Source organism: Vicugna pacos, chromosome 16 (genome assembly GCF_048564905.1).
Source record: "Vicugna pacos chromosome 16, VicPac4, whole genome shotgun sequence".
Lineage (NCBI taxonomy): Eukaryota > Metazoa > Chordata > Mammalia > Artiodactyla > Camelidae > Vicugna > Vicugna pacos.
Genome location: NC_133002.1, coordinates 42,269,444 through 42,292,244, shown reverse-complemented (window position 1 = coordinate 42,292,244; position 22,801 = coordinate 42,269,444). Strand labels below are relative to the sequence as shown.

General features: G+C 46.2%; 1 protein-coding gene and 1 pseudogene across 3 annotated transcripts; both read right to left on the bottom strand.

The window, feature by feature from the left end:
• Nucleotides 1-721: 721 nt before the first annotated feature.
• Nucleotides 722-11,008, bottom strand: LOC102545632 (RAD52 motif-containing protein 1-like; annotated as a pseudogene).
• A 2,272-nt stretch (nucleotides 11,009-13,280) lies between these two features.
• LOC102545376 (lysozyme-like protein 6) lies at nucleotides 13,281-20,599 on the bottom strand. Of its 3 annotated transcripts, XM_072940042.1 has the most exons (6): nucleotides 20,494-20,599; nucleotides 16,960-17,192; nucleotides 16,272-16,346; nucleotides 15,871-16,029; nucleotides 14,916-14,994; nucleotides 13,281-13,628 (listed from the first exon to the last, which is right to left on the bottom strand). In XM_072940042.1, exons 2-6 carry the CDS (start codon nucleotides 17,096-17,098, stop codon nucleotides 13,559-13,561), a joined length of 522 nt encoding a protein of 173 aa, XP_072796143.1. In that variant the 5' UTR covers nucleotides 17,099-17,192; nucleotides 20,494-20,599; the 3' UTR covers nucleotides 13,281-13,558. The 3 variants fall into 3 exon arrangements, with proteins under 3 accessions (XP_072796143.1, XP_072796144.1, XP_072796145.1); XM_072940043.1 differs by lacking the exon at nucleotides 16,272-16,346; XM_072940044.1 differs by lacking the exon at nucleotides 13,281-13,628 and having other exon boundaries at nucleotides 14,915-14,994; nucleotides 15,843-16,029.
• Between the last annotated feature and the right edge of the window lie 2,202 nt (nucleotides 20,600-22,801).

Sequence of the window (22,801 nt, the reverse complement as noted above, 5' to 3'; positions counted from 1 at the left end):
AAGTTGTCTGCAAGACAGTCAAGCTGCACTGTGACAGGGACTGCCTGACAAACACCACACGTTGTGGTGCGTCTGCATTGCCTGATGATAAATTTTTACTTTTTTTCCTAATTTTTATTTTTAATCAGTGATGATAAAAATTTTAAACTAATGACGTAATTGAACTATTTTTATTCATTCAGAGTTTTAACTCCCTAAATTTCTAAGAACTACTCCCTTGCTAAAAGTCAAATTCTCAGTTACATTATTAAGCTCATAATACCTCAGTTACATTGTTAGCTTAATAATGCAACTGATTCACATACATAGAGGAACAAGAGAAAGGCATGAAAGCGGGAAGGGAATTACCATTCAGGGCCACATATTGTATACTGTGCTCTCTGCTTGATGCATTACCCCCAAATGAGAACTTATTCATATAGTGCATCATGGTTTGTAAACTGATTTAATATCCATTAGGTCTCAAGTACTCTTTGTCTTATATGGCGGGTGTAAATATATTTGTATTTATTTTGTTTCTTTTTCAGTTTTATAAAAGAATGCAAGTGGTGGTGGTTTATGTTTTATTTGGAGCCTGAGAGTTTCTGGTTCTGCAACCAGAAGCTGCTACCTAGCCCTTCCAGTGGATGGGGTGGCTCTTTTATTCTTAGACTGTCCAGCTCTGAACTTGCTCTGAATCGTAAGCATTTCTATCCACAAAACACTCAGATGCTTTCAAGGCTTTCTCTCTATACATTAGATTTATTGGCACGTAACTTGATACTTCCAAAATGTGCTTTCATACACAGAACAGCTTGAATATTGGTCTCTATCAATGATCTGAAGCACATTATAAATAATAACATTTTGCTACTTACATAAAAATGTTGCTTATTTTCCAAACTTTTTTTTACCAATATTACTCCCTTCTCCCCCAGAAATAGTCATAACAGGCATTTTTAATCTCCCTCCTTTTACAGGTGACCAAAAGCAAGATCAGAGGTGTTAAGTGCTGTGGACTAGTGCCTAGATCTTCTATCCCCAGTTTGGGGCTGTCTGCGAGCCCTTGTTCCTCCTTTCTCATGACCCTTCACCTCTTCCTCTGACCCTCACACCTCCTCCTCTGACCCTAACCACCACCACCAAAAGTACTTTTAATCCTTCTGGAAGAGACACCCAGCTGCACAGTGGTACACATGACCTTTACACAGTCAGAAGCTTTTGATTGGTCCCCAAGTAAACCTGGAAATACTAGGAGTTAAATAAAATGAAAGCAAAGTAGGCATCTGGCAAAATTTACTTTTTCCCTTCTGCATTTTAGGATTTCCAAGTATTATTCCATTGATTTCTTGAATATTCCACATTAGCAAATCTCTTATTAACCTACACCCCAGATCCCTGCCCAAATGTTAGCCAGAGAGCCAGTGTGGACATAGAGTTTCTCTCTGTGTAGAGCCTTCTGTTACGGGGGCTGGGATATATGGGAGCAGGACCAAGGAGAGGCATTGGTGGTAGGTGGAAAAGGCCACATCCAGGTGAGGACCTGTTAGCAGCGGGTGTTGTCGTGATCATCTGTGATGGGAGCAGGAACACGAGCACGCTGAGGAGGTGGAGAGAGGAAGCCTCACTCCTCTGCGTCTGAGGCAGGATGGGCTGGGGTGTATGAACAAGAGGAGTCACAGTGGGTCTGCAGAGCGTCCTGCTGAGTCGGGAACAGTTGTCTTCCAGCCTTGACTTCTCTTGAGTACTGGGCAGTTGGCCCCTGGGAACCAGTGGAATAATCCTAAACACTGTTACTCTATTTCACACCATGGAATTTTCTGAGTAGAGAGCCACTTTTTCAAAAGATATCTTTTTCACCTCTTGTTGTGAAGTTTCTTTTTCTCCTCTCTAAGGACCATTCCAGAGGCTGAACTCCCTGGACCAGAAGCCAGAGTGGTTGTGAAGCAAAGAGCTGCAGCAACCAAAAACACTATGGAAACATGATCTAAAGACAAATCGGGCACAGCAACCCAGGCCAGTGGGGCACTGGCCAGGCGTGCTGAATGGAAACCAAAGTGATATGGCAGCCTGGCAGCACGTGCACCCCTCCCCTACCTCACGCCCCACCCTTTGACACACCTTTAGTGACAGACCTTTAGTAGGTCAGTGGGAGATCCAATCAGAGTGCAGCTTTTTCCCAGGGCCCAAGCCATCTTTCCACCAGCAAAGGTGACACTTATCTCCTGCCAGGCCCTCTCTCTAACCTGGGCCTGGCCCCTGGTACAATGAGGCAGGATTTGGGCTGCAGACCAGAGTGGCCCCGGACTCCAGCAGCGCAGGGGTGGGGGTGATGGTGGGGCAGAGCTTCCCAAGGAAGTCACCAGGGCCCAGCCTTCTTGGGAAATTCAAAAGTGCTAGTCCAGCTCTGGCAATCTAAACTCCTCCTCCTCAAAGCTGAAATGAAAGACATTCTTCCTCCCCTTGGCCACACTGCTTCAAAGAAAAGTAGCTGACCTACAAAATGAGCTCCAGTTACAGCGGTGGGAGGGGAATACACCTTACAGTTATTCTAAAGTGTTCTCATGTCCTCTAAACTCTCATTATCCATATCTGAATATAAAATTCACCACTCTATTATTAGGGGCTACCACTGAGTCAGTGATGACTCCAAAATTTCTGCAGGAAGGGTTTTGGGGTGGGTGAGCAGTTCATTCTGGGAAAGAGTCAGAAACCAAGTGAAGAGCCCTTTACATTAGCGTGGGAAAATCTCCCCATCCCACCTTGTCTCAGCACAGCCATTAGTCTAGAAAAAATTACAGTGCCACTTTTCAGAGGTCTACCCTGTGTGCACACACAGAGAAGACACCTAGGATGTTAAAGTCAGCACGTTGTGGGGAGGGATAGCTCCGTGGTTAGAGTGTGTACCTGGCAAGCACAAGGTCCTGGGTTCAATCCCCAGTACCTCCATTAAAAATAAATAAACAGTGGGGAAGGGGGTGGGAAGGGATACGTTGGGAGATAGAGATTTGCAGATACTAACTACTATGTACAAAATTGATAAACAAGTTTATACTGTACAGCACAGGGAACTATATTCAGTATCTTCTAGTAACTTATGGCTAAAAAGAATATGAAAACGAAAATATGTATGTTCCAATATGACGAAAGTACTGTGCTGTAAACCAGGAATTGACACAATACTGTAAACTGACTATACTTCAATAAAAATATATTTCTAAGAAACAGAATATATGTAACTAAATAAATAAAAACCTAATTACCTCCTCCCTCTCAAAAAGTAAATTCAGCATGTCAAATAATTTTCTCGAAATACTGCAACTAGCACCCACTTAACTTCCTTTGCAGCCCATATAATCATCTCTTTAATTTTAGCCCTGTTTAACTGTCTGGCACACCCTCTGGCCATAGAATTCCATGGAGTAGGAGCTTGATCTTATTCCCAGGGTCAAGCACATAATGGTTTTTAAATGGAATTGATTCCAAGATTGGCCGATGAGGAATGGGTCTGTTGTTATACTCAGCTTTCTGAAAACTTCAGTTATCGATACTGAATCCCTTCCTCTCACATTTCACAAGAAGCTAGACTTCTTAAAGCCCAAACACGGACATGATTGAAGTGTCCCTCATTTAAGCTGAATTTAAAATAATTTGATATAAATTGAAATAAAATAATTATCTTGTGCAGAAAAAACTTCTAATACCCTTTCAGAACATAACCATCTTTTCTTTCTCTACTTTCTTCTCTTCATAACAAACTTGGCAATGCTGGGGAGAGTTACATAATTAGAAATCTAGCTGCACATTAAGCTCTCAGTGACATGAAACACATTTTTACTCCTTAAAAAAATCTTATGTGCAGGTCATTACTATTTTCTTTCAGAAATTACTTTGACAACTTAATCCCTAATTCAGGGCATCCATATAATTGATGTGTAGAAAGGTTTTTCAGCAAAATATTTCACATAAGATACATATGTGATGCTGAGATCTGGGTAACAACACACCTTATTTGAAAGGCATTCGTAGTTTCCAAACGCTGCAGCATAATCCCCCTTAAGGCCATAGTTACTTGGTTCCTAAATGCCTGGGATTCTGCTTGTGGGGAGTTTTAAAAGGCCTGTGTCTTTCCCTGTGTCCACAACTGCAGAAGCATGCTGGTGGCCCTCAGTCCTGCTCTCCAAATTTCAAATAAGGGGTCAGAGCCAAGGGTCATGACTTCAGGAAAAGCCCCGGAAATTCCTTGCCTCAAAAGCATTTTCAGAGTTTCACATTTCCCTAAGGATGGCACAGCTGAGTGGACAAGCCAAAGTCTTCCAAATCCTGCTGGTTGTTTTGAATTATGGCGACACTGGCTGGGTGCCCCTCGAGTTTTTATCTCCACATACTTGAATTAAATCCTGTACTTCCTCTTCAGTCCTAGCACCTGTGACCTCTTCACAGGGTCTGTACACCACAGCCATTTTACCACTTTCTGAAATAAAGTTAACAAGGGTCAGTTCAGAATTTTGTTCTAAAGCTTCCTGTATACAACGGTAGCACCCAATAATCAGACATTCTTTTGATTTGTAAAAGCAGAAAATAAGAGCATTTTCTAGCAGTTCCCTCATCTGACACTTCAGTTTTTATCACAACTATTTGTGAAAATGTATATAAGAAGTACCAACTTTGCTTGGTTCAAAAAACTTTATGGTCTTAGAAATTAAGAACTGAGGAAGTAAAAGCTGTCAGAAACAAAAATGTTCAATCATAACATGATTAAAAAGTGAGGCATTAGGTGGGGGTCAAAGTGAGTTCAAACCTGGGATGGACACCATCAGACTATAATAGATAACTTCATATTAGAAGAAGGCAACTGGGGGGTAGAGGGTGGGAAGGGATAGACTGGGATTTCAAAATTGTAGAATAGATAAGCAAGATTACACTGTATAGCACAGGGAAATATACACAAAATGTTATGATAAATCACAGAGAAAAAAAAAAAAGAAGAAGGCAACTGTTTACTCCTTGGGGCCAAAATTCTGCCAGATACAATAAACAAAGCTTTGGGAAGGGAGAGAAAAGAGAGAGTGCATCTGAACGCTGCTGGCAGAGACTGGCCCACGTACCCTTTGGACAATACAACTTCCCTCAAGGCAAACTAGAGTCACAAGGCTTTCTTGTCTAAGGAGTTGTGAGTGCAAGTAAGGAATACCTTCAGCATGTCAGGAACAGGCAAACAACCCAGACATTTAGTTTGGTTCTTAAAGGTTGTTAATCAAAAGTTGACAGCTGATGGGGATTCTGCCTGGTGACCAGGGAAGTCAACCTTCACAGGAAGGACTGCCTGGGCTGGGAGGCTGAGACCCATCCACGGTCAACTCTTAACAAGCAAGTAAGGTCTCTGACAACTTCACTAGGCTTTCTCAGTCTCTCAGTCTGCAGGGCTGTGATGCAGGGGAATGACTCTGCTCCAGGAATGGACAACCATAAAGTTTCCTTTGGGCGGAGCCTGTGACGTTCTCACCACTGTGTAACTCAATAGGGAACACAATCGATGCCATTTAACAGCATGACCACTTTCAAGGCTCACAAAAACGTAGCTAAGTATTATGAGAATCATATTCATACAACACATGAGATGAAAACTGAAACTGAATTGATTCCAAGAACATAATCTAATAAACCCTTCAACAGGGAAACAACAATGATAATAATAACAGTCAATATATTTTGTCTGCTTACCATGTTCCAGGCACAGTTCTAAGCTTTTTACATTCACCATCTCATTACTCTTACACGATCCCCCATAGGTGAGCTGAATGACTAACCGAATTTTGCAGATAAAGACAATGCAGCTTAGAGATAATAAATACCTTCAAATCTCTCTGGCTAGAAAGCCTAAAATTGCATTAAAAAAAAAATCTAACAGACAGAGTTAGGACTCAAACACTTGTGTCCAAGGCTTATAATCACTCTACCATCCTGTATAAGCAAGCGATTGAAAAAGAAGAGCTGGATGGAGCACTCTCTGTGTGAACTGGGACAAGGCGGTCTGCATCTGCATGCTGGGGACAATACTTGCTGTCATTCTTCTCAGAAATGCCACAGAGAGCAAATTTGAGACTACTGCTATGAAAGAATTTAGTGACTGAAAGAATATATAGTGTTTTAGGTAACAATTATTTTCATCCAATTAACTTTTCAAATAAGTGTATTTACTCCTTGAAACTGAAGCACCTCAAGGACAACCAAAAAGTCTTAGCATGGGGAGGGTATAGCTCAAGTGGCAGAGCACATGCTTGGCAAGCACGAGGCCCTGGGTTCAACCCCCAGCACCTCCTCTAAAAACAAAGAAATAAATGAATAAACCTAATCATCTCCCCTTCAAAAAAAAAAAAAAAAAGTCTTACCTAAAACCACAATCAGCAGTTTCTGGAATGCATCCCTCATAGACTTTTGAGTAGCAAGCTTCTGGGTTATCTTCCGAATGATAATGGCCCTAAACCCAAGAAAAACAAATGGATTTAAAATGCCTATCTGAATAACTGATTTTTATGTTGTACATTTAAAAGAAAAATGCATCTGTGATTCTTAGATCATTATCGTAGCAACTAAGGGTAGGCACAACACAAGCGTGTGGTCGAATGGCTCTGTTAACAGACATATCCCGGCAGGGCACATTTTTACTGCCCAGATCGATTCTGGAAGTTCCTGAAGTACTAGACGGGAGATAACAAGCCAAGAATGTGGCACAATTCTCACATCACTCAGATTTCAAACGGACAAGTTGAAGCTACACTCCTGCTCTCCCATGCATAAACGGCTGGAATCACACAATGAGACAGATCTGGTGGTAGTGCAGATGATCTGGCCCCTCCCAGAGCATCAGCCACTCAGGTGGATGGTGGAGCCTCCTCCACTCCATTAACTAACAGACCTGCCTCTGACTTAGAACCCTAACCCCAACTGCCACGGGTTCTAGGGAAAAAACTCAGTACCAGCTGGAAAAACCTTTCTAGGGATCTACATTTGAATTTCTCCACTCAAGTCCTTGTATAGGAGGCAAAGGACTGAACATTTACACAAGAGTTTAAATCTTTAGATGATGATTTTGTTGGGGTAACTGAAGGCTACAAAAGATCTGTATTGGAAAGGACTATTTTAGCATAAATTATTAACCAAAAATGGGGGAAAAAATTTCCCTCTGACTAAGCTTCTTGACCGGCAGTCAGCTCTAAAATTTTAAAGTTAAAGTTTCTGTCAGGCATTGCCTAACATAAGAATCTATACTGTAAGGCAGAAAACCTCTGCCCAGCGCTTTAGTTGCTGAGCAAGGGTGATGTTGTACCTGAAAAAAAGTATCAGAAAGAAAGGAAAAAGGAGAAACCCCATCGCCTCACTACCCACCACACACTGAAAAACAGACCTTCCTCCAGCTTGTGCAAGGGTTCCTCGGCCATGCCAGCTCCAGGACCCCTGCCCTCATGGGGTGGCAACACCACCTCTAAAGTTCATAAGAACTTCATGCTTTGCTTCTGAACTGGGGCCACAATATCTTCATTTTCCCTTTCTTCAAGGTCAGAAAGATCCTGAAGCTGGTAGAATTTCAGTGATGAGTTTTTTTGTCTTTTGGGTGTTTTTTAATGGAGGTACTAGGGATTGAACCTGGGACCTCATGCATGCTAAGCACATGCTCTACCACTGAGTTATATCCATACCCCAGACTTCCAATTAAATGCAAGATTTCAAAACATTTTGTTATTAGAAATAAAAACTAGACTCCAGCAAGCCCAGTTAATAGTTGAGGGGTCCTGTTGCTTCAAAATCAAGTAAGACTTGCAAATGAATTACTAGATATGGACAACTGTTTTTTATTATATACCATACAAACACAAGAGAAAATTATGAACACCACCACCAAGTCATTGAGATTACCATTAATTTTACGTGGCAGGTCAATGCTCAGACACTTCCACTTGGAGGTCTCTCACATCTCCCCACAACCCAGTTCTAGTCTTCTCTCTGAAGTCTAGGATTTCAATGTTGAAAGGAGTCTGGTTAGTCAAAGAAAATCTACACTTTACCTTTATGATCCTTTTTGACCATCCATTGAATCCAAAGTAGTAATTGGCCATTTCTTGGCATCTGGAGCTGCTCAGGGCAAGGGCATTAGGTTGAACCATCTTATGTCTGGTGCCCAGACGAACCTAAAGACAAAAGAGACCTAAAAATATCACAACTTGACACAGACACTTACTTTGGATACAACTGGGATTTTTCAATAACAATTTCATGGGGTGGTTATGAAGATTAAATAGGGCCACATTTTAAGGAATGAGTTCATAGGAAGCCCTAAATAAATGTTATTAGTTTCAAATCAATACTTTTCTGTATCACTTTCAGGGCCCCTGACTAATCGGAAGGTTTCCCTGACCTCTGGTGGTGAAGGTGATGATGAAAGGAACCAAGGAAGTCCTGCAGAAGCCTCTTACAGGTTTGTGGGTACGCAAAGGAAGTAAATTGTTTTAGTTGTGTCATCCTGTAGCTCCTGCTTGAGAATATGACCTGAAGAGGAGATAAGTGGACCTGCCACTGAAGTAGGACCTGAATCTGTAGCAGCCCCGCTCCCCAAGTTACTAACCTCTGTGAGAAGGAACACACATACCTCTATATATTTTATAAACAACTAAAAGAATTAGCATTCTTTTAGCATCATCTGCATTAGCAAGCTTCTTTGAGAGTGCAAATATCTTGTGTTAACTCTGAATAACTTACACATTACTGTGGATTTCTTACATTGCTAGTTCTTTCTTAAATCTCTATTTCAAGTTTAGATAGGATGTAGTATAGAAATATATTCATAAAAATTTAAATAATATAAATAAAGTCAAAGCATTATTTTTGTTTTTTCATCCAGTCCTCTTGTCCAAAAGATGGGAGAATGTGGTCAACTCCTCCAAAGAAAAGGCATAGACTAAGAGGAAGACAAGAGAATCATTACCAGCCTCTGCCCAGGGAAGGCAGAAGTGCCAGGTGTCTCCTTGAGGATATGCACAGGACAGTTCTTCCCTCACCAGGGGACCAGTCCTAGAGGTCCAATCTCCTGCTCCAGGAGCTAGGTGGTAGGAGGGCCAGCCTTAGGCTGGGTCCCACTGCTGGCTGGACTCCTGGGGCTGGCCCGGGCTGGGAGTGGGCGTCCCTCTCACTGCCGGCTCCCTGGGGGAAGTGGAACCAGCAGAGGAGGCCCCTGCTAGGGGAAGACCAAGAAGAGAGAAGAGAGACGCCCTAGCCCTGGTCCCCAACGTTCCATACTTCCCTCTGACCCAGATCCATCTGACCTGGGCTGAGTCTCCCCACCTCACCCCCGCCCATGCCTTCAGAAGGCTGGCCTAGGGGAGCCCCTGTGTGAGGCACTGGCCTCAAGACCTGACTCTGTGATGTGCTGACAAAAGAAAAGGTAGACATGGAGGCAACAGGAGAGGAACAAAGCAGCCAACACTGGAAGGGACTCAAGACACTAGGACAATCCCATCCCCTACCACTGGGGCACTGGAGCCCCATAAGCCGGCTGGGCCCTCCAAAACCATAACAGCATCTAGAGACCTGGACCTGTTTCTCTCTTCACAAACACCTTTCTCATCAGGGCCTCATCTTCTGCTGGGTGGGGAAGGAGGGGACCAGCAGACAATGGGGGAACAAGCCTTTGGTCCTGCCCTTCCTGAACTCCTCCCCAGTGTGTTATCGAGTCCAAACTCTACTAACCACATAACAGGCCAATAAATCAGGATATGAGGTGTTGGGGCAAGGAATAGCGACTTCATTTGGAAAGCTGGCAGACTGAGAGGATGGCCGACTAATGTCTTGGGGAACCATCCTCCCAGTCAGAATACAGGCTGCTTTTATAGATAAAAAAGGGGGGGGGGTTGGTTGTTGCAACTTCTTGCTGTAGGAATTCTTTGTTCCTGCAGCTGTCCACATGGGCCAGGTCATGGTGCTCCTGCAAAACCTCCAACAAAACAAAGGTTACTTTCTATTCTGCAACGTGTTATCTTTATATAAGTGCAGAAGTGTTAATATCCTGAAAGGTCAGAGCCTTGAGAAGAGGCTCTCCTGTTTACCAGACAGGCTACAGGCAACATTCATTTATAAAAGGTACAGAGCTAGCAAAAATAAGCCTAGAAAACAGGGCACAGTGGTTAGAGCTAAAGGAACAGATCCAACAGAGTCAGATTTGTTCTCCTCTATTACAAGTGCACTACCCTCCAGGTTTCTGGGTCTCTCCCTCTCTCTCCAAAGCACACCACAAACACCGCACTCTGGTTCTGAGCAAACAGCGCCTCGCTCTCTTCTCAAGACCTGTCCTTAGTCCCACTACTCAATCACAGCCCCTAGCCCCTTCTCCCTCTCTTCCCCACCAGCAGGTCTCACCCTGCTCCTATTCTAATTCATGCTAGGAAGCCAGCTACTCTGCACCCCTCACATCCAATGGCAACGGACCTGTTCCACCCCACACTTAAATACCACAGCTGTCCCCAGTTACTCCCCACTCTGCACTCCCATCACCCCGCTACACTCCCACCTGCCATCACTAACCACTTGGCCCAGCCAAGCTCTGTAACTTTCCCCTTTACCTCCACCATTGTCTTACTACACCCCATCACCATTACTCCGCACTCAGTATCGCAACCCCTTGACTCCTGCAGTCTCAGGGCCCAGGCGCTACTGACCGAATATGACGAGGTTACGGGAGGCCCCGCCGGACGCGGGCACCAGGGGTCTGTGGGTTGAGTTCATGGTCCGGCATGGAGAGGGGGTGGCCTGATCGGGGGTCGCGCCTCCTCAGCGACCGCCGCCATTCTGCCCGCCGCAGGCTCCTCGGCAGTCGCCTCGGGCTGGGAAGAGGGCAAGGGGTGGGAGGCGGTGGACTAGGGGCCGTCGCTGCATGCCCCTCCCCACCTCGGGCAGAGGGGCGGTCCGAGCGCGCCGGGCTCGCCCCGCCCCCCGGCGCGCGCGGTGGCCGTTACGGGGCACGTGGCAGCGGGGCCATCGGGCCGTCCCCTCCCTCTCCCTCTCCCTCCTCCCGCGCGGAGCCAGGCGGACCAGGCAGGCGGTGCGCGGCGCGTGTGCGCGGGGACGACACCCCACCCCCTTCCCTTGGCCTGCTCCCTCCTTCGCAGCTACCGCGGGTAACCGCCCTGGCCCCGTGCGCCACAGCTGCCAGCGCCGTGCCCAGCCTTTCCAGGCCCTGGCCCGCGGCTCAGCGCCCGGTGGACTTCTGGCCCCAAGCCGGCAGATGGACCACCGCGCGTGTCTCCCTGCGGTCAGCGAGAGCCCGGTGCCGAACCACCGCCGCATCGCCGCCGGGCCACTACTACGCGCTCCCCTCCCCCGCCAAAGCATTATTCTTTATTGATTTGTTTGTGCATCTTTCCTCATCATTAGTTTATAAGCTCCTTAAGTGAGGGGGGGTCGCCTGACTGCGCGGGGCTTGGGCGGGGGGCTGGGGGTGGTCACGTGTTGGCTCGGGAATTGGGCTGGGGGGGGTCACCTGGCCCTGACTCCCAGTTATTGGGGCAACTGGCGGCTTTCTCCATCCCTCCCTCCACCCTGGCCAGCTCACCTGCAAGGCCTCGGTCCTAGGTCCAGAGCTCAGCTCCCACACCAGGAAGGTTTTGTCAGTCCGGGTGGGAACCGCGAAGGCACCAACTTTTTAAAACAGAGGCTGTGAGAGGGGCTGGGACGGCCTGGTGGAGTGGGGGTGGGGGGCGAGGGCGATGCTCTGACCGCTCCTTGGCCCCTCCCACTCCAGGCGGGTCCCGGCCTCTAGTTCCCCTCCCAGAGCCCGGCAGCCTAGAGGTCTTTGGCGTTTAGTGTTTCTATTCAAATGTATTTTCAGGGTAGAGTCCAAAGGGTGAGTTTACAGGATCGAGTGATGCAGACATCTTTATAGCAGCTGGCTTGATTTTCAAACTCCCACAGAAGACTGGAGTACTAGGTAGTTAGCACTAACTACCCACAGAACTTTAAAAATTTAAACTTCCCAACTCTTTGTGGAATGTGACCACTAAAGATGAAATCCTTTGACCTAAGAGTGTTCGCATGAGTTTTAAATATATCAAGGTATAGCTCATTAAAGCCATCAATTGTCTAACATGAAATCCTTAAAAAGAATTCCCTGACTTTCCTTCATGATTTTGGTGAATTACGTATGTGAGCTGGTGGAGGTCAGGTGATGTGGAAAGTTGGGAGGCAAGATGAGAAGGAGAGATAAATTTGGAAAAAGTTGGTCCAATTAGGGCACCAACGTTGGAGCTCATGGTGCCTGAGAAGGGCTGTTCTAGGTATCCTAAAAGTCAGCTATTTTGTAGGGGAAATAGAACAGATCCCTTGAGGTTTCCAAACAATGGTCTTCAGTCCCATGCCGGCTGTGATGTTTTTACTAGTTCTCAGCAAAATGGGAAAAGGACAATATAATCATGGTTTAAGTTTTTTTTCCCCCCACAGGACAAAATCTATTCCTTTGTATTATCCTACAAGTATGACCTTCCTTCAATTTGATGCTAAAAATTGTCCTATGAAGAGATACTGATAAAGGATAGTTGTTTTGATTAATACTTAGGCATTAAAGTAAAATGTTGCAATCTTTCACAGTCTTAATTTTTTTTCTTTGAAATTACTGGTCTGCGAAATCCAAAAGCCTGGGAATCACTGAGTAGTCAGATCACTCATTTTATAGCTGAAGGAGTTAAAGCTCAGAGTAGGGTTATGAGTGGCTCAAGATAAAACCCCAGTTTAGTCAGACAGGACTGATGGTGGCTCTGTCCAGGGCATTCCTCCAACTGTCCCTTTTCTGTCTTTGCAGTGTCCTTAAGCAGGTTTTACTCCATGTCAGCACCTTCCAAGCAAAGCAGATCCTGAAGCTTTTTTAATCATCTGAATTCTAGCCTGTTCTCCCAAAGTACCCCAAATAACTGGCACCTGGCACCGTTTCTCCCCTCCCCTCCACTCCCTTCTCTACCTCAATATACCAGACCCTTAGCCCCACCCGTGACCTACTTCTGAGCTTTCTTACTTCAAAACTAGTTGGCTTTGGAGGAATAACTTTGATCCTGATACTGTTTCAAACCAATAATTATAGATTTTATTACTATTGTATTCATTGTATGTATCTATTCCTTGTCTCCATTATGCACGTGTGTCTCTGCTTCCCCAGCTGGATTATGAACAACAGTTATGCTTTCTCTTCTCGTCCATAGCACACTCCTACTCTATTAGGTACTCAAAGACATGTGGAATTAATAATGAATAAATTAACAGTCTGTGCACAAGGAATGCTTTAATAATTCCAAAAATATAGAAACTTCTTCATTACAGTCTTCTTGGTTTGCAAATGACAGTCAAGGAACCAGGGGCCTGGGCCTGGACAGTAACGGGAACGAAGCCCTAGAACCCATTTATTTCTGGGGCTCTGGTCAGTTTTACTTGTAAACGGGAAGGGAAGAAAACAGGAAGTGGAGGCAAGAGGAAGAAGAAATGAAGAATTCTGAAGTGAGGAGAGGAATTCTGGAGTGACTCCACCACAGGCCTGTCCCCTGCCTCATCCCAGGTGGCATCCTGTCATCCAGTAGGAGAGTGGCCGGCCCGCACAGTGCAGCCTCCATTTTACCCTGAGGAGAGAAAAGCCTGATTCTTGCTTCCACCTGACCAGCTGCTCCCCCGCCCACGTGACCCGGAACTTAGTGAGGGTTCAGCGCAGAGCGACGCCCAGCATCCCCTTCACTCCCAGCAGTCTAATCTGTCCTCCTTTGGCCCCTCTGATTCTTCCTTTCAATTCCCTTATCCGTGTTGTTTGCCCTCTTCCCCCATTCAGTTTGCTTCCACATTTCTTTTTTTTAAAATAGATGTACTGAGGATTGAACGCAGGACCTCCTGCATGCTAAGCATGCACTCTACCCCTGAGCTCTACACCCCCCCATAGGCTTTTAAATTTTTATTATTATTATTATTATTATTTATTTGCTTCCACATTTTCGAATCCTTATCTCCCTCTGAAGGAGGAGAGCACTGTGTTACAGGGCTGAGAGTAATTGAAAAAAAAAAAAAAACCCAGGGGCAACCACTGACTTTCTCTCCATAATAGTCATCAATTCTTTTGCATGTGTTTTTAGAGAATGCAAGGCACTTAACTCCTTCCGTTTTTTCAGTTTCCCATATTATTTATATATCTAGTTTGAAGGTCAGAGAGGTTAAGTAACCATCCCAACGTCCACCGTTGGTAAGCTGACAGCTGGGGTGTCTGCCCAGCTGATGAACAACACACTTATTCTAGAAAATGTTGCAGCCAGTTATAGAGAGAGGGTCCTGTGGCAGACAGGATTCTATTACTTCACTGCTTCCAGGCCTATGGCTGATTGAGCCGAGTAGGGACACGGGGTCTGAGCTGAACCCATCAGATTCTCTACCTCAAGCACTGGGACTGGGACTGAGCCTAGCCAGGCTCTGTGTGGTTGCCTGGGACATTAGCCCATAGATTCAGGGCAGACATTGTCCTGTGGACGGTAGAGCAGAGAAAGCTGGTCTGCAGAGGAAGTCGTAAAGCAAATACAGCAAGAGAAGCAGAAACCTGCCAAGGAAAGCTTGCTGATGGTTTCCAGCCCTGCTTCCGTCCTCCTCCTGAGGCCCAACCTCACCCCTCATGTGGGCTCAGTAAGACCCCTTGTCCTCTCAGAACAGACTCCTTCAGTTAGCTCAGGCGGTTCTGTCACTGCAGCCAAAAGAGTTTGGTTTAACACAGTCAGAGGAAGAGCCACATCCCAGCGTTCCAAGCCCTGCCACTAGCCCACATCTTTCTAGACTGTAGAAGACATCTAGGCCTGGCCTAGTGTCCCTTTCTCTGTCAGCACATCTTTCTTAAGACCCTGCCAACTAGCTTAGTCCCACAGAGTCCTCCTCACCAGTTCTTCATGCCCCCTGCTCCGGACACAATCTTTTTTGCACAGTTGATGATTGAGAGAAGGTTAGGGCTCAGCAGTTCTGAAAGGAAGAGGGAGAGTACTGGTGAGAGCACAGGGGACAGTCCCGAAGACTGAGGCGGTCACTGGCTCTCCCCGCACAGGCATGTGCCACCCGGAGGCTGAGTACTTCCAGATGGGGCGGGCCTCCCACCTAGAGGCCCACTGGGGCATCCATACAATGGCTGCTGGAGGTTGGGGGGTGGCTGCGGGTGGGGGCAGGAGGGACAGGAAGCCTGAGATTTGGGCTGGTTTGCTACCATACTTCCTAGCCAGAGTAGATGGTGGCTCACCCCTAGGTTTGGAGGTTTCTAGGGAAACCACAGGGACCACGGTAAAGTCATGCTTAAGGAGGGAGGCTCTTCAGGTGAACAAACGAGGAGATAAGGGACTGAGTCATGGACCATGGAGCCTCCTGGATCAGCTCAGGGTGGGGAGTTTGCCCTTGGCCTTTGATTAGACTGTTAGCCAAAGACAGTACTACTTAGTGGTGAGAGCTGAGCTTTCAGGGCCATCAGTTTGGCATTTGGCACTGGTTCTGTGAGCCTCAATTTGCTCATCTGTAAAGTGGGGATCATACTGCATGGCAGGTTGGATGAAATGAGCTACGCATGTAAAGTGCTGAGGACATAATCCACTCTTAATAAATGCTGGCTGCTGCTGCTGCTCTACCGCTGCTGGCTGTGCGAGCCTGTCTGGAGCCTGTGGAACACCATGGCAACTCCTACGGATGCGCAATTAGGGACACAAGTCAAACCCTCTACTCAGTAAAGGGATTCCCTGATTCCTTGAGCCACCCCAACAGGGGTCATTCCCAGGTTGTGCGTAGGAAGGGAAGTCCTGTACATAGAACCTGGTCACCTCTCTCACCTCTCCCACCCTGGGGCCCCAGCCAGACCTTGACAGTCCACGTGGCAAATGTTTTCCGTGTGACTCTGGTAATCGTTGCACCAGTAGTGGCTGTTGATCTGGAAGATGCCGTAGTCAAAGCTGCCATCGGTATTTTCATCTACCTTTGTTATGTTGAAGGCACTTTCCACGAAAGCCAGGCACAGCCCTTAGAACAGGGAGAAGAGGGTTTCTAGAGGGGGATAAGCTGAGGGAGAAGGGAGATGCAGGAGGAAGGGAGATGAGGAACCGGAAGAAAGGAGCAAGGCCTTAGAGGCTAGATGGGGCTTGCGGGCTACAAACACCCATTAGCGTCTCCTCTTATCCTTCAGTCCATCCACCCACCCATCAGCACAACCGCCCATCTGTCCACCTGTCCATCCGTGCTTTCTGCCCTTAATGACCACCTACTGTGTGCCAGAAACTGTGCAAAGCCCAGGGAGGGACATTGAGCTGGATCAAATGCAGATGCTGCCTTCAAGGCACCTATAGGATAAGAATGAAGCTTTGTGCCTAAAAAACCCACAAAGCAAGATGAAAGGAGAGAGTGCTGTGAGAGAGATGTGCACAAATTCTGGGCAGAAGGGCGATTTCTCTACCTTGGAGTAGGATAAAGCCTTTACACTGGCTGTTTCCTCTGTCTGGAATACTCTTCCCCTAGATGTTTGGGGGACCAGGTCCTTCACTCTGTTCAGCACTGCTCAGTGTCACCTCCTCAGAGAGGCCTTCCTTGACTTCTTCTAGAAATTGTCACCTATCACTCCCCCTGCTTTATTCTTCTTCATAGCATTTATCACCACCAGGAAGTCCTTCATATATTTGTATGTTTCTTTTTATTGCTCTCTCTCCCCCTAGAATGTGAACACTGTGAGGGAAGGGGCTGTGCTGATATCTATACCCCCAGTGTCTGAAAGAGTTCCTGGGACACACTAAGTGCTCACTAATAATCATTGAACAAATATGCAATGCTGGGAAAGGCTTCTTGGAGAGGGCTGTTTTTTGAACTTGACTTGGGAAAACAAGTGACAGAAAAAGACAGCTGGCCACGAAGGGCATGACCGGGTGAGGAGGCGCGGTGGGGGGGGGGGATGGCACTCACAGTCACTCAGGGAGTAGCCCTCAAACCCATCCAAGTCCTCCTCATGCAGCACCTTGGCCAAGTCACAGCGGCTGATGGGGCTGGCCTGCTTTATGGCCAGCAGGCAGCTGGCCAAGGAGACGAGCAGCAGGCTGGGCATCCCCGGCGGGGAGGAGGCGCAGTGGAGGGGGGTGCAGTGGCGGGCCGGCGGGTCCCAGGGTCTCCCACACTGCCTGCTGGTTTGCTCCGAGGGCCTGAGGAATATGGAGAGAGCAGCCAAATGTCCTCGCTCACTCACAGCTCTCCACCCGGCTGTTTCCAGCCTCTTTCCTCTCATGTATTATTTTATAAATACTCTTTTATTGCAGAAAATCATAAACATTTACAAAAGGAGAAAGAATAGTGTCATGAACCTCCGTGTACCCATTGCCCAGCTTTAGCAGTTAAAAACCAAGGCCAATCTCCTTTCATCTGTAGAGCTCCACCTTCTTTTTAGTTGTTCTCACCCTTAGGATGGGTGCCCAGCCTGGGACAGCATTTGGGTACAGGGCAGTGGAGTGAGGTGGGCGAAGGAGATGAATGAGAACTGCCCTTCACTAGTATTTGTGAGCTTGTATTTGCTTATGTGCTTTCAGAGGAAGGGCTAAGACACTGGACGCTGATCACCCCCAACCCCACACCCCACATGACACGTGACTTTCCCTAAGGGGATGCCCTGCCTTGTGCAGTTCATGGGGGATGGTTATAGGTTCTATTCTTTTTTTTTCCATTCAGAAGTGCATATCATAAAGCAAGCAAGAATGATCTAGTTGTAGAAATAACCCTCACTTTCACTCTGTGTGTGTCAGTCAGACTAATTCATTTAAAGTGTACAATTCAATCATTTTCAGAGAACTGTGCAACTAATACCAGAGTCAATTTTAGAACATTTTCTGTGTGTGTGAGAGTGTGTGTGTGTGTGTGTAGGAGGAGGAGTGAAGAGCAAGGGCTCTGGATTCCCATTGCCTGCTTTCAAAGGCTGGGCTGCTGCGTGACCTTGGGCAACATACTTAACCTCTCTGGGTCTCCTTTGTAAAATGAAGATATGCTAATACCTACTTGTTAGGCTTATTGTGATGATTGAAGGAAATAATAAGTGCCCAGATCGTGGTTTCACTTTTCCCCCCTCTGAATGGGAACCAGGACTCCAGGGAAAATGGCTGATTCCCAGGCTGGAGATGGAAAGGGCACAAGATAAATCTGGATTATTTTCTGCAGAAAGTAAGGAAGTGCTGAAGATAGAGACTGAGGCATGTCAAATGGACATGAGAGCCAGCTCAAAGGGGTACCCACTGGGCAAATCTGGAACAGCATTTTCGGGTAACAGCTTTATTGAGATGTAATTCACAATATATAATTGACATACCATACAGTTAATTCATTTAAAGTGTACAATTCATTTTCACAGAATTGTGCAACTAGCACAACAGTCAATTTTAGAGCATTCTCATCAACCCGAAAAGAAACCCCATATCCATTAGCAGTCACTCCCCATTCCACTTCCCTCCAGCCTATGGCAACCACTAACCTACTTCCTATCTCTAGAGCTTTGCCTATTCTGGATGTTTCCAAAAAATGAAGCCACATACTTAGTGTGGCCTTTTGTGTCTGGCTTCTTTCACTTAACATAATGTTTTCAGGGTTCATCCATGTTATAGCATATACCAGGATTTCTTTCCTTTTCATGGCTGAATAATATTCCATTGTACAGATATACCACAGTTAGTTTATGTATTCATCAGTTTATGGACATTTGAGTTGTTTCTACTTTCTGGCTATTATGAATAATGCTGCTATGAACATTTGTGTAAAGTTTTTTGTGTGGACAAATGTTTCCATTCTTTGGGATATATACCAAAGTGTGGAATTGCTGGGTCACATAGTGACTTAAAGTTTAAACTTTTGAGGAATTGCTGGACTTCCAAAGTGGCTGCACCATTTTACATTCCTATCAGCAGTATGTAAAGTTTCCAATTTTTCCACATCTTCAACAACACTGTTTTTATCTGTCTTTTTGATCAAAGCTATCCTAATGGTATGAAGTAGTGTCACATTGTGGTTTTGATTTGCACATGCCTGATGGCTAATAATGTTGATCATCTTTACATGTGCTCATTAGCCATTTGTATATCTTTGGGAAAATGTCTATTCAGATCCTGTGCCCATTTTTTCAGTTGGATTATTTGTCTTTTCCTTATCGAGTTGTAATGTTCTTTATATATTCTGGATATTAGAACCTTATCGGATACAATGATTCGCAAATATTTCCTCACATTCTGTGACTTTTCACTTACTTGACAATATTCTTTGAGACACAAGAGTTTTAAATGCTGTTGAAGACTGATTTATTGGTTTTTTTCTTTTGTTGCATGTGTTTTTGGTATCATATCTGAGAAACCAATGCATGATGGTTTCCGAGTTAATCTGGAACAACTTGATCATCAAAATAAATAATGATAGTGACAGATAATAACACATTGACTGAGATAAGAATCCGAGAGTCCTTAACAGTAATAAATAGGCAAATAGATACATAATGGGGATGAAGGGGGTGCGCTTCCTAACAATAAAATTGAGTGATAATGTGGAAGTAGTCATGAGAAGTAGGAAAATCACCATTCTGAAATCATCATAGGTCAGTTTGAGCAAGAAAAAATCATCAGTAGATGCTAAATCCGAGGTGGTGGGATGCTTGATGAAGAACGGGATATGGAAATGGTCTTAAAGTGTCTCCCATAGAGTGCATATTAGTTGCATGAGAAAAACAGTGACACTACAGTGAAGAAAGCAGACAGGATTTTGACCTTGTAATCAAAATTAACACCACCAGTGAGGGGCACAGAGCGATTACGTGCCTCCGGATGGGATACCCTGAGAAGGAAACACATCACTTACGTAGTATTCTGCTCAGGGATGCATAACCTTGAGGGGACATCAGACAAAGCCAGCCTGAGGGAAAACCTATAAAATAACTGGCCTATATTCTTCAAAATGGTCACTGCCACAAAAGCATAGAATGAGGCTATTTCTAGCACGAGGCATGTGTGTGTGTGTGTGTGTGTATCTTTCCCCTTAAACTAGACCCTGAGGGTTCCTCTACCCACTGGCTTCATGAGTCAGGCAGCTTCTGCTTGGACAAGATGCTGCCCTGATGCCCTGTTTCCTCAGGGATGTTTTGTTCTGTTTTCTAAGACTCACTCACAGCAGCCTGTGCTTATAACCATTCTTTTGCTTCTCTTTCCCACCCTAGAGTTGCCAGATTAAGCAAATAAAATTACAGGATGCCCAGTTAACATTAGAATTTCAGACAAACATCAAATACTTTTTTAGTATAAGCATGTCCCGTGCAACCATATTCTGCCCTGACTCAGTAGGTTCCTTCAGAGACAGGTATCACTGAGCTTCACAAAGCAGGGAGCCCCATCTCTGCCCCTGAAGCCCCCTCTTGGGGTTCCCTTGGGGAAGACAGTGGTTCCGGCAGGTGCACACCCACCCACCTTCCCACTCCACGCTTACCTCTCTCCTATCCTTCTCTGGCCCCAGGTCCCACCTCCTCTTCCTCAGGAACTACCCTTTAGCCCCGCCCTGCTCACCGCTCTCCATTGTCTAAAGATGGCGGGAGTACTGGGCCACCCCCACCTTCTGGAACCCCAGTTCTGTGACGTCATCACTCTCCAGGGAATACTCTGGTCTTGACCACGCAAACTGGCTCAGCCTTGAGGTGCACCCTACCTTCAGGCAGAAGTGGCAGACGGGCCTGGAGGGACTGCTGACGCTGTGAGGCAGACCGCCGGGTGGGACAGGGTGGAGAGCGCTGGCTGATCTGTCTGCCCCTCCCTTCCCTCCTGGGAACAGGACTATCTGTGAGGCAACTCCTTCCCCCATGGGGTTTTAGTGGGGCTGCCAGTCGCAGGGCCCTGCCCTCCATGTGACAGGGTATGCCCTGGCCGCAACCAGTATGTCTTGACTTGAAATTAAGCAGAGCAGCTCAGCTTCTTATAGGAAGCCTTGGGTGGGTGTAGGGCCAGAGGCCAACAGTTTGGAATCCTGTGGATATAGCCCATCTGAGAGACCAAGCCTCCTTGAAGAAGAGACAGAATTCCAGTCCCAGGGTCCAATCTTTCTGCAAACTAAACACGCTCTAGTTCTTACTGCAACCTTGCAATACAATAAAGGTCCCTTCTTGTGTAAACGCATTAGAGTTGGGTTTCTGTCACTTGCAACCGAAGAGACCTGCCTAATAGAGTCAGCATGGGGCTAACCATCCTTGGAGTGGTGACCTGACAACCTGTTACCTCTCCATGAAGGCCACACATGCTAGTAACATAAGTCACCAAGGAAGTCTGGGAGATACTTCCACCAACTGCAGCAAAAGGGAGACAAGAGAAAGTTTTGTTACCGATCCTCACCCCACCCTTGGAGACAGGTTGATAGGGTCTGACAGGAAGTAGGAAGAGCTTTCTAAGTGGGCCGTGCTGCCCTGTACCCTCCGTCTCTGGACTTCCCTCCCCAGCAGGACAGCAACACATTACATCTTGGGATGTGAAGCCAGCAGGACTTGGGTGGAGGTAGAACCCTTGGAAGAGGGCATTCTCGGGATACCACCTCATGAGGTACTGCTTGTGACCAAAAATCTACAGGTGCTGCAGCTGACCCAAATAACCTTGTCTGTGCAGAATTAGAGCCCTGGGCGGAAGGAGAGGTTTCTGTAGCCCAGGTCCACATGCTGGAAATTGGGCCAACAGGGGGGTTCCCTGCAGCTTAAAGTCTTAGAGAGGATGATGACAGCTCTCAAAGGGGGACCTGAGGGGCCCTCTACCCTCCACCCACCCAACCGTGACAGACATGAGCCCTAGTTGGCTTCCTACCCAGTCAAGGAACAGGAAAACCCAACCTGGGGTCCATGAATAAATTAAGGATGTCACAGCCTAGGGCAAGAAAACACGGAGGCCACAGATCATCCGTCTATAAAAACATTTACAAGTTATAAATCAAGCTAACAAGCTGCCAACTGAAGGTTATGTTTGTAGTAGAAGGTTCTAAAGCCTTGTTGCCTCCAAAGCATTGCTGAACACTTTCTTCCATAAAATCATATTCTGGCTCCTGAGAGAGGCCCCAGTGGGACTGGGAAGTGCCAACGCCTGCCGCTGGCCCTGAGAACTTGGGGAAGGGAAGACTGCTTATGTCCCTGCTCAGAAAAGTGCAGTGGAAGCTCCTAGATTGTGCCGTGAAAGTAAGATAAGAGGAATGCAAACGTGCCTTTGAAAAATTAAATATGGACCTTAGTGAATGAGTCTGGATCATTAATAGGCTGGATGGAGGTCTAAAATCCCATGGTGGTCCAGTCCAAACACAGCATTCACATAACTCAGAAAGAAGCATGCCACCCTGATGGTCAGCCCTGTGAGAAATGAATCTTTCCACTGAGTTAAAACCTGCCTGTGTCCACCTCCTTGGCTCAATCTCAGGCCCCACGCATCATCCACACAAAACTGTACCCTCCTGCATGGGATGGCCAACTGCTGGCCATGGGAGCCAAACCAAAGTTTCTGGCAAAGAACCGGGTTCATGTAATTGTGTGTATAGGTCAAGCATCTGACTACATCATTATATGTTCCAGTGTGATCATGGCTGAGCATCCACATGGGACTTACCTATTATTGTGTTATTTTCCTTCGGTTTCTCTTTTATATGATAGTAGTGCTACCGAGTCCTAACTCATACTGCTCGGAGCACAACAGGACAATAAATTGGGAGACGAGGTGTTGGGGCAAAGAATAGTGACTATTCAGAAAGCCAGCAGGCTAAGAGGATAGCAGACTAA